This window comes from Myotis daubentonii, chromosome 3, assembly GCF_963259705.1.
Source record: "Myotis daubentonii chromosome 3, mMyoDau2.1, whole genome shotgun sequence".
Lineage (NCBI taxonomy): Eukaryota > Metazoa > Chordata > Mammalia > Chiroptera > Vespertilionidae > Myotis > Myotis daubentonii.
Genome location: NC_081842.1, coordinates 165,450,859 through 165,463,304, shown reverse-complemented (window position 1 = coordinate 165,463,304; position 12,446 = coordinate 165,450,859). Strand labels below are relative to the sequence as shown.

General features: G+C 37.3%; 1 protein-coding gene across 1 annotated transcript in view; it reads right to left on the bottom strand.

The window, feature by feature from the left end:
• Nucleotides 1–12,446, bottom strand: part of ERICH3 (glutamate rich 3) — a 99,649-nt gene that overhangs the window by 61,421 nt on the left and 25,782 nt on the right. The window contains exons 3-6 of the mRNA XM_059689171.1: nt 11,151–11,276; nt 7,404–7,475; nt 5,416–5,544; nt 788–946 (exon numbers count right to left, since the gene is read on the bottom strand). Of these exons, the coding sequence (XP_059545154.1) occupies nt 788–946; nt 5,416–5,544; nt 7,404–7,475; nt 11,151–11,276 (486 nt within the window). The remainder of the gene's footprint in view (nt 1–787; nt 947–5,415; nt 5,545–7,403; nt 7,476–11,150; nt 11,277–12,446) is intronic.

The following is a 12,446-nucleotide window of genomic DNA, read 5'->3' as shown; positions in this document are numbered from 1 at the left end:
AGAGGAATGAAACTAAATTCACCCATTTGAACATAATGACTGCTGTATTATGACACAGGTTCTTAAGCTGCCAATGTTTCTCCTTTGTGCTAGAAATATAAATAATACCCTCCCACCCCACCCCACCCCCAAAAAAATACCCTCCCTAATTACTGAATGTCTTAGTTATATCTCCCTGTTTAAGGAACTCATATTTTATGGTTACTATGCCTCCTTCTGTGCTCTATTAAAATAACTGACATTACCTGAGTCATACATAACCTTGAAAGGGAAGCAGAGTCACTGTGTGTGATTAATTCAGCATTTTAAAAAAGATGGACATTGTTTTCCTTCTATACCCAATGTTCTCCCAAGTCAAACTTGAAGCAATTTCATACACTGGTGGTAAAGTAAGTCAGCACGCAAATGCAAACCTATTCTTGGAAAGTTTTATTTTCTAGGTCTCATGCATTTAAAATGTAAAAGCAGTCAACACTGGGTTTATGCTCATAGAAGTCATATCTGGCTATAAAAAGTTCCTCTTTGTTTCTCATACAACCCTTCGAACTAATGAGAGATCACTTTACATTATTACATCTATTCCTTACTCTTTTTGCTCACTAACATGGAAATTATAGGCCTTCCCATTTGAGTAAGATAATTAAATAGAACATCATAATAAGTGCTTAATAAGTGCACAATACAAATGTCATTGAGTAGATTAATTAAATCTAGCATCTTAACTACTGTGATAATCTAATATTCTAATCAAGAATAAAAAGATATTCCTTGATGGAATAACATTTACCCCAATGGGAAATGGAGCTTCATTTTCCGGCGGTGAGGTTTTGGATCTGGACCCTGGAGTTGCCTTTGGAACAGTTCCTGCTGCAGGATGACTGGGAAGAGGCTGTAATCGAATTGGAGGCTGCATCATTCCTGGGGCAGTGTGTGGTCGAGGGGCTGTCTAGGAAAAAAAATCCATTTAAATTAGTACCTTGACATGTTTCCAGAACCAATTAATAACCCAACAAATTGACTAGAGTAATTAATGGTGCCTTTTTACAGAACAGATTAAACTTTAATTATGTCCTTCCATTATACATACCCTTATGACCTGAAGTATTTATTAAAACATATGGCGTGGAAGTTCTCCACATAACTAAATGCCACAATTACAGAGGATTCTAGACAAAAGAGACGTTCTCTGTCAGGTTCCTGTATTTTATTCATACTGTAAACTCACTGACAATACCTAATTTATGCTGTGCATAGATTAGCTTTGCTCAATTAAATGTTAAGTTGAATAATGTTCCTATTTTAGAGATCTAAAGGACTATGATTGGAATGGACTCATTTCTATTTAAATGTTTGCAACATGAGTTCTACTGTGAGTCCTCTAAGTCTTAAGATTAGTGCTGAAGTACAAGCAATATGATTCAAAACAGAGGAAAGGTAAATGCGTAACTGTAATGCATGACTATTTAGTCAACCTCTTCCTTGAAATATTAGGAAAACAAAAGTGAAAAATAGTAACTGGCAACTTTGGAAAACATTGTGAAAAAAACTGAGATTTTTGCAGGCTGGGAGTTTTCCATTTGCCCCTCTTCTATGCCTTCTCTCTCCTGCTCCAGCCTCTGGGAGTCTTTCTTTATGGACTGTATACCAACTGACCTCAGGTTCCAGTTAGATTTGGCCAATCAAAGGCACTGGCAGGAGATTAAAAGATAGGAGGAAATGAGATGGATGATTTACTTCTTCTGGGCCCTTCCCCCTAAGGTAGCGATGCGCCAGCTAGGGCCCTCCACCAAGTCCACAGCTCTATCAGGAAGTCCTCCCCCAGCTCACAAGCAGGAGAGGTTCTCTGTCCAAACCCTCCCTTCCCCCACGGACCAAGGTGGCGTGCTTCCCCACTGGGCTGACCCCAGCAGGCTAAACATCCCTAGTTGTTTTTCCTTACCCTGTCTGCTTCTTTGTAAATAGTTTCTTTATTAAACCCTTCCTAATTACCCTATTTGTGTGAGCCATCTGTTTCCTGCTGAGACCCTGACTGATACACTTTCTAATCAAGAATATACTGCGGAGAGAACCAAACATGCCAGTATGGAACATGAGTGCTGTCTTCTGTGGCACTGACAGAACATTATGAGTTTAGTATAAAGAGCAGCAATGTTTCAAAAGTGAGGAAAAAACAAGGCTTTTGGGCCAGTTGTTCTAATATAATAAAATAAGAAAAAAAAACCTGTTAAGAATAATACATGCCTATTTGGACCAGCGGGTGTGAGGATAGTATGCAAATGACTCATAAGGAGGTTTAATACATTTATTCTAAAGAATGGTGAACAGAATATTCAACTATATAAAAGTGTAAATACATTTTAAAAAATGATAGGGCAGCTTCTACCACCAAAAGTTGGTCTCCATACCATCCTGACAAGCATATCATATGTGATAAATATCTGATTTTATTAAGTCAATATTTTTTGAATTCCAATTATAGGCACTATGAAGAGATTAAAAAGTAATTTTTAACATCTAAGAGTGACACAAGACAATTAGTGCCAAATGACCCACACAAATACTACCAAAGGGACAATACAAGAAGCATACCTGGGAACTCACAGCAATTAGAACTAAAGTTATCTGGAATAAGCCAATGAGATGGGAAAATTAAAGTTTCCAGACGCAGTTATATTTTATTCAAATGGATGAGCAACAGAAGAAAATGGAGGAGAAAACAAAGGACTGGTAAATTTGAACATCTGAGTAAGAAGAGAGCCAGTTGTAAGCCAGACATGGGAAGGGGACAAAGATAATAGTCCCCAATATCTGTTTTCCTTTCTTCACAAGTAATAGAATTTTAATCAGGAAGCACGGCTACTACAAATAAAGAGTACATTTTCTAGCATCTCATGTAATTCTGTATAGATATATGCTCAGTTTTGAGTAATAAGATGTGAGCAGAAGTGATACATGAAACTTCCAGATCATGAGTTTAGAGAGGCTGTTGCTGACTTGATGGAGTAGAGATGGCGCACCAGCCGAGATCCATGCATGTGCATTGTCTACACACAAGCCTATATCCTGACCGAGACAGAAAACGCAGTGAACTGACAAGAACAGCATTTGATTTCATGAAACAGAACATAAGCCTATTTGAGTCCAAAAGTAGAAGGTCGTAACACCCACACACAAAAAAATCAAGCTAGAGGTTTCTGAACAAGGGAATGAGATCACCCAAAAGAATTCCTTTGAACTCAGTGAAACAAATATGCCTTAAGACTCCTGTCATATAATCCAACTGAACACAAAAACATTGAAAATCAAATGTAGGAATTCAAAAAAGCAGGTTCCTATAAACTAGGACATGATCAATGGGCTGTTGTGCTCTAAATTTTACTTCTCCACATTTGCATACAGATATCATTCAGTTAGATGAGTGTGGCAGTCAAATGTTTAACTGATTACATTTATCTCTAAAAACAAATCTGCACCATTCAACCAACAGCTGTGAGCTACAAACTGTTGTAGTTCACATCAAAAGCCACGTTAAATTGGCTATATTTTAAATTGTTCATAATATATTTTCTTGGAATAAACATGGCACTGTAGCTTAACATTTTCAAATCTGCACCGGAATGTGAATCGAAATTGACTACCTGGTGATTATTCAGCTTAGCTGAGCATTTCTAATTCTTAGTGGGAGATCTCTGGGGGTGCATTTTCCAAGCCTGTGCAGAATTAGTTGAATGACTTTCCAGAGTTTTAATGGGAGCAATACAGCTAAAAGCTTATATGTTATTTTGAAAGTTGAGGTGCAATTAGTGACCAAATGCAATAACTACTCACTGGATGCTTTCCTTATTCGCTCAAGAAAGTGAAAAGAGAAAAATCGATAGCAGTATCCCCAAAGGATTTTTTTTTCTTCGTTTCAATGGCACATGGAGGTCAGGAGTCAAATTTAAAGGATATGTATCCAGGTTGGGAAAACAAAGAGGAGGACTTGAATTTCTGTCGGATGGGAACTACAATGCCAAGATTACAATGGTATCCCTTACAGTGCAGACTCGCCACAGGGGGTGACCAAGTGAAGAATTGTGGCTTACCAGAGAGAAAGGCTTCTGAAGTGCTGGTGTCAGTGTTTCCTGTAATTTTTAAATTACTTTCTCATTCCTGCCACATTAAGATCTCCTGGATGTATCATAAACTACTTATTGAGGGTATTCAGCTGGAAAATTGAAAAGAAAGCCTTTCAAGGGTTTTTCCACTCAGAAACAGGTGGGAAGATAGAAAACAGCACTTGATGGTTTCTTTTGTTTCACCCAGTTTAAGCTTTTGAGAGTCTAGTGAGTTTGCCACCTAATAAAAGAATTATTTGTGTACATATGCATTTAAATGAAGCTTGGAAATATGGTAGCAACAAAGGGAAGACGGTTGCTTTTCATAACTTGAGCTGTTCACCTGGAAATGTCAAAACATATTTACCTTCTGAAAAATGTCAAAGCTTAACACTATATGTGATGAACGATGAACGTGCTTTAGCAATCTGTGAAAGCACTGCAATTTCTCCATAAACATTGTGCAATCCAAAAAAAATGTTCATGCTAACAAGGAAATATATTAGGCTACACAAAGCAAGAATAAAGACATAATCAAGCAATTCATTTACAGCTTAACCCATCAACCTCCAGCAAATATTTTTCAAATCTTTTCCTGTATCTATTGTTTCAAGCTACCTTACCTTCCTTCAAGTAAACACCACCTCTACTGTATAAATGAATCAAACTAGAAGAAAGGTCAGTGTACAATTTCTTTAAATAGAATTACTACACATTTAATTATTTTTATCTTAGAGTATGGGCACATACTTTTGATAAATAAAGTACAAATATAAGTATCTGGCCCCAAATGCTATACAGTACCATTGAATTTGTATGCATAAGTAAGCGCTACAAGTAAGGTGAGAGTAGAGAGAACAGCAAGAACAAAATGCAGAGGTCAGAAAATATAGCACAAATATGGAACAACTAGTGGTTCAATTTTGCTGCATTGCAGGGCGCTAAAGTGTAATTGTGGGGATAGCTAAATTGAGGTCAGATGGTTCAGGGTCTTAAATGTCAAGTGCAAGAGCCTGTGGTTTTCTATAGGTGACACAAAGCAAGTGAAGGTATTTGGGCATGTAAATAACTTAAGTAATCTCTTCCTAAAGCAAACTGACCTAGCAATAACAGGCAAAATGAATTCGACAAGGGTGATGTTGATTCGAGGTGGGGCATTCAGTAGAGACAGAGTTGAATAGATAGAAAACTATGCTTTCATTCAGTAGAAGTCTCAGGCTTATACAGACATCTACCCAGAGAGCATTCTTTCTGAGAGTAGTAAGAAATTATAAATGGACTTGGGATGGTACATGACAGAGAGTGTAATATAACTCACCACTGTTATTGGACTGGGATGTCCTTCATCAACCAGAACACTATGGCCACGGTGAGTCTTTGGGCCCACTGGGGGGTGGGGAGACAGCACTGGCATGTTTTTTTCTATAGACCATCTTGTGGGCTCTCCCTAAAATAAGAAAGTAATTTAACAAATCAATGCATAGTTAGAAAATTAGGTTAGGTTAGGGCCTACCAGATAAAAAAAATACTGTATGACTAGAGAAGTCCATGGTCGTTACTTTCAAAATGTTCCTTCTGAGGTCTATCAGGATAGGCAGAAAAAGTTTCCACAGCTGTACTGGGGAGGTGGGTGTGTAGTGATAGGCAGGAAACTGAGTCTGCTTTATTCAAAGAAATAGCTACAAGAGCAGTGTATCCTCAGTTTTAGCAAAAGCATCCATTAATCTGCAGATCACTACAAGAAGCAAAATGCTCCTCACTACTCTGATCAGTAGTAGAGAATACCAGAAAGTATTACTTTTCTCCCTTAACAATTTATTAAATAGACAGGCCAGCATGGCTCAGCGATTGGGCGTCAACCTGTGAACTACGAGTTCATGGTTTGATTCCCAGTCAGGGTACGTGTCTGGATTGTGGGCTCGATCCCCAGTGTGGGGCATGCAGGAGGCAGCCAATCAATGATTCTCTCTCATCATTGATGTTTCTACCTCTTTCCCCTCCCCATTCCTCTCTGAAATCAATAAAAATATAAATTTTTAAATTATTAAATAATGCCCTAAGAAAAGGTTGTTTCCATGTTACATAAAAGAAGCCAAAACATACTAGTAGGTCTTTCACTAAGTGCAGCTCTAAAGTGAAAATTGTTACAAGTGCAAATCAGACAAGGAGGAGCTGGAGTGTCTATCACAAATTTTCCAAAGCTGTATCCTGCCCATCTGTCTAGTTAGTGTGCCTGGCACACTGGGTGAGAGTGGATCTCACATCTCTTCAGGCAGCACTAGTCCCTCTTTATTTCCAGTAACTATTTTTCTCCAACAACAGTTCACAGTGAATTATAGAATCTATAACTCAGTCCTTGATGTAGGTCAATATTGGCAAAGTTGAATTAACCACAAATCTCTACACACTAACTCTTCTGATCTTGAAAAACTGGCCCATCTTCTGTTATTTAACAACAATTTTGTAACAAGATTATCTTTTGACCATGATAAAATAGAAAGATTTGAGTCTATCAGGCAAGAGGGAAACATTACTATTTTATATGGCAAGTCATTCTACAGAAGCTTTACAAATATTCATCAGTTTGAGAAATGTCTTAGGCCTCACATTTGTAATACCACACGGAAAATGAAGAACAACATGTAAGTTTGAATGGCTCAAGAAATTGCCAACCTACATTGAAACCTTTCAAACATGCCTAATTGAATCTCTGGTCTCTTAATTCAAATTTATAAATTTCCTAAGCTTACTTCAAAGAAGAATATCAAATATAAGAATAGAAAACAAACAGGAAATTCTGAAATACCTTGTACAAAATGTCTAAATCTTATGCTCTTGTTTGCTAAGGTAGATTTTTCCTACCACGTATTCTCAAGGCTCACATTTGCATGAAAATGTACCATTGGATAATTCTTAGAATGCTCTGTTTTCCATCACATCAGAAACATCACCGTTTATTTTTACCTTCTTAAGACAAAAAACAAAAACAAAAATCCTTAGGCCTCTATCACATATCAGCCAAGAAATACAAAAACTAAATTCCAGGTCTGAAAAGAATGTTTTCAAGTTTTTCTTTGAAAGTTATCAAGTTTTCTTCGTGCTTTATAAAACATTTTGCACGGGCAGCTCCTATTCTGTCATGCTCTTTTGTAATAATGGTGGCCAAGATTTAGTCTTGGAGACACCATCATTTGACCTCAGCTATGAGTTATCCCAAAGTGCCCCAAGAAACAAGTAATAGCATCATTGGCTTCCAAAATCATAAAATAATATTATGAGATGAAAGAGAGTTATGTGGCTTCTTACCTTAAATCTCTGAATTCGCTCCTTTCTAGCTAAGGTTTCCAGTTTCTTTTTAATTTCAAGCTGATGGTAACGCTAAGCATACAGGAAAAATGGAGGAGAGATTCATATCAATTACAGCAACAATTTTTTAAAAGGAAAATAAGCCTACCAGCTAACCAAGTCTCAATTACCCTCCTGTCATTGAGATGGAGAAGAATCACCTGCTTTAGTGTGCAAGTGGGAATATATATTGGTACAACCCTTTAGAAAGCCAATATAATATATCTCAGAAAGCCAATATCATATATCTCAGATATGTAAACGTGTCCCTTCCTTTTACCAATAAATTTCACTTCTAAAACTTAGGAGGAAATCTGAATTTTTTTTGGTATGCATAAGATACTATCTAAATGGCCCAAAGATACTATCTAAAAAGTTTTTGTTGCCTGGCCAGCATGGCTCAGTGGTTGAGCACCGACCTATGAACCGTCAGGGCACATGCCTAGATTGCAGGCTCGATCCCCATTGTGGGGTGTTCAGGAGACAACCGATCAATGATTCTTTCACATCACTGATGTTTCTATCTCCCTCTACCTCTCCCTTCCTCTCTGAAATCAATAAAAATATATATTTGAATATATATATATATATATATATATATATATAATAAAAGGGGGTTTTTTTGTTAGTAGTATTGTTCTCTTCAAAGCAAAAATTCAGAAGCACTATTAACCTTGAAGAGAATGGTTAAGTTTTTGGCACATCCATATAATGGAATAGAATATAATCATTAAAATAAAGTTATAAATATTTTGTTTCAAAAAAATGGAAAATACATGTAATACACAAAGAAAGGAGGATACAGAATTGCACAGAAATGCAATTTAATTTATCAAGTTCATATTATGTGCCTGACCCCATGATGGGGGTGCATTTTGTGTACATCATCTCTTCTTGCTCTAATTGCTAAGCAGTCTTGTTTTACAAAAGAAGAAACTGAGGCGGAGGATCATGAATTTTTCCTCAAATCACACAGTGGTTGAATTTTTGGTTGTGGTTGGGTTTTTGTTTTGTTTTGTTATTGTTTTTTGTTTTTCACAAAACCATGGTCTTCTCAAAAAATAGCATGCTTTTATTAATGTATAAATATGAATAGAGACTAAAAGAAAAGGTGACTATGTAAACAGCAGCTATCTCTGAGAGGAGGCATTAATGTGGTTATTTTCCATTTTCAGACTTTCTTATGCTTTCCAATTTTTCTATAATATATTAGTCATGTAATCTGCGTATAATTTGGGTTGAAATTATTGCGACACATCTGAGAGCATTGTAAAGTGTTTTTCCTCTGTTCTTGAGCCCCTCCAGCTGCCCTGAGACTGCAGACTCAGTCATTCCCTTCCTCAGCATCACACTTCCCTTTTCTGTCTCCCCTTTTCCTGTTCTCTCTCCCACTTCTCACCAAACTTGATTAGATTCTACATCAACCACTTTCCATCTTCCATTTATTTCCAACTCACCAAAGTCTCCCACTCTCACCACCCCTCATCACCACCACCCTTGGACCTGCTTTCACCAAGGCCACCACTGTCTTTGTCCTCTGGGTCAAAACCTAATTTCTTGTGTCCCTGTACCCATCTTACATAACCATTCTGCCACGTGTGAGAATCTCCTGGCTCTCAGGCATATTTTTTCACCACTGGCAGGTTCTGTTCCAGCCTAAGTTGTTGTTGTTCTTGATCTCCTGCAATGCACACCCCCGCCAAGCTAGAGACCTCAGAATTCCTCTGGGCTCCTTCCCCCCACCCCTCACTCAGCCAGTGCCAGTCTTCCTCCCTCTTCCCTGTCTCTGCAGACAGCTGCATCTCCCCAGTGTTTCAGCTACTGCTGTTAGCTCACACCCTTTGGCAACAGCTTCCTAATTGACCTCCCACCTCCAATCTTTTCCAGCTCATTAATCCATCTCCCACATTTTCAGCAACATCATCTTTCTAAAACAGCTCTGCTCATTTGTTTCAGTCTCCTGCTAAAAAATGTTTCATCGCCTCATCACCTATACTCCAAACCTAGTTTGGAATTGAAGGCTCTCCAGAAACTGGGCCCCAGCTTATTGGAGAGCGTCTCTTCCTGCCACTCGTTCAACCAACCCACTGTGCTGTCTGTCTGGCCTCAGCGAGCTTTCCTTCCCATCCGCAATGTCCTTTCATATCTCTGTAACCTCACTCTCTGAAATGCCTTTTTCCTGGTTTCGTGTGAGGTCTCGTTGTTTTCAAGGTCCAGTTCAAATAGCAGGACCTCTGTGCAGCTTCCTCGGACTCTCACAGAGGGAAGCCACCAATCCCTACTTTTCTGAGCTCAGTCTGTCCATTCCTTTCTTCTAGCATTTGATCACTTTCTACAGTGTTGTTGTTGTTTTTTTAATTATATCTTGCAGCTATACATCACAGAGCCTCATAATGATACATAGGTGAGCCTGATACATATTAATGTTTGTTGCATGAATGAATATTAATAGCACTAATTAGGAACAGCATCAGCCTAAACTAAATGTGGCAGTTTAGGCAGAAATAGTCTATGTGTTAATTTATATATTATATTTTGTAATTATATATTATATATTACATTTTTACCATTTATTTAAGATATTTATTCCAAACTTTAAGGATACACAAAGATGCTTAAATAATAGCATATTTACCAGTTATAATGTGCCGGTTTTATGAAAGTTTGAAAAACCTCCAGGATCAAGGCTAATGTAGAACTTCGTGCCTACTGATTAAGTTTGAAACTAGGTATAGATTGATTTTACACAGTACTATTTTTTTAACCATTAGTTATAGAATTGTATCTAATGCTTTCATAAGCTAGTGGATTTAGGGGTCATAAAGAGTGATTATATGTAATTCATGCACATGATATAAGCACAAAATGAGTTCCTAAATTAACAGATCACATACATCTTCACTAAATACAACACTTGCTCAATATAATGGGAGCATAATTTTCAGTGGCACTAAACTTAGTAGTGGTTTACTGATGATTCTACAGTTGTTCATGAATGTTTACTGCACCCACAGGTCAATGGTTTTATGAGCCAAGTTTTCTGATTTATTGCTCTATGTTCAAGCCAAGAAGTGACATGCTTTTTCACAGAGATTAAAATGGTACTGATGCTTGAAACTACAAATTTCATGGTGCAAGGCTAAAATAATTTATCAAGTTAGCTAGATATCCTACTAAAAATGCCATGTCAGATTAAAAAGAAATGTTGTTGATTATAAGTCCATGCTGACCAATGTGGCCTAAAGTAGGAGGGACAGCAGATGTTTCAAAGCCTATTCCTTGAAATTTAGCATACGGCTGAGCTTCGGAGCCTTAAAAGAATAACAAATCTGAAATAATTCATGGCAGTGGAATTACTGATATTTAAACAGATGTCACTTTTTTTTAGCAAATGGAAATTGAGGTACAGATGGTGAGGGTGGTTTTGTTTTAGAGTAGCCATTATGGATTAGAAATCTACATTTGTTAAATTAAATATCACAAAGTATATAATGGTGTCCATATTTTCTCACACTGAAATGGAGAAAAGCTTACTTTAGTCTGTTGGCTGCTTGCTACCTAGAGAGATAGAGAGCATGTCTCAGGTCCCCTTATTCCATTCGTTTTTAATGAAATACAAGAAGAATGTCTCTGCCTCGGGATACAGAAGTATTATTAATTATCACATTAGAAAATATCAGTTATAAAGAAAAGGGTAAATTCTTGTACCTCCATATCAAGGACCTTATGGAAAATAGCCTGGGCTAAGCACTCCCGGATATATTTTTGGTGATCCCTCTTCATGATATTTAGTTTGTATTCTTTTTCAGAAAGTATTCTTCCATTTCTTGTGATCTGTCATGAATAAATAAGACACACATAGAACTACAAAGCAGAAAATGTACTGTTAGTCACCAAACAGGGAGAGTTAGAGAGGCAATGTTTCCTAAGCCTAAAGGAATATACTACTGTGGTTGATAAACTTTCACTTTTAATAAATATTTCATAAGGCAAAAAAAGGGAGAAAGGCAGTCCTATATACCTACCACCATGAAAACACACACAGATGGTGCACTTGTTGTTTAAAGCAAGGTTTTCATTAGAGTAGCAACTTTCCCTTGATGGAACCCAGGTGTTCTTTTCATTTCTTTTTTTGTACGCATTGGGGAGGAAGTGCCGGGTGCTACCATGATACAATGAATAGGAGCAGTGATCACAGGACTGATGATCTCATAGGAAATTTACTTTGAAAGGCAAAACAGGTAAGCCACAGAGGCTCTCATCACTTGGTTTTTAAAATAATTGGCTTCATTACTTTGTCTTCACTCTGCTTTTTCGTCTTCCACTCTCCAGCCCAGAATGTAATAGAATTTGTTGTGATTTCGATTTTTTTAGATGATGTAGTGCTGCAGATATGAAGTTATTCCAGATTGGTGTCTATTGGCAGCATTGCAAGTCCCAGGAATGGTAGGTTCTGTTTTTCATTTACAGTGACCCTTGAGAGTAACATGGGGTTTAGAGGGTACCCACCCTCACACAATCAAAAATCTGCATGTAACTTTTGAATCCTCAAAAACATAATTGTCCTTCAGTATCTATGGGGAATTGGTTCCAGAAACCCTGATAATACCAAAATCCAGGGATGCTCAAGTTCCCTATGTAAAATGGGGTATATGAATGCATACAGTCAGCTTTCAGCATCCAAAGATCAAAAATAATACAGGTATTTATTGGAAAAAAATCCACATAAGTGGACCCATGCAGTTCAAACCTGTGTTGTGTGTTATTCAAGGGTCAACTATACTTGTTTTTCTTTTAATCCTTCTTATGGCAACTTTTTTTTTTGTATTTTTCTGTATGTTCTCTAAACAAAGAGTGTTATTTTTTCTGGATTGTTCATCTTCTTCCTTTCCACTTGATTAAGCCTGCTCCTCTTTTCAGGTCTAATGTGCACCCACATGTTTCTCAATTTTGATAACTGTAGTTTTTTTTAGCACTGTTGTTGTAACATATTGAAGTGTTGTG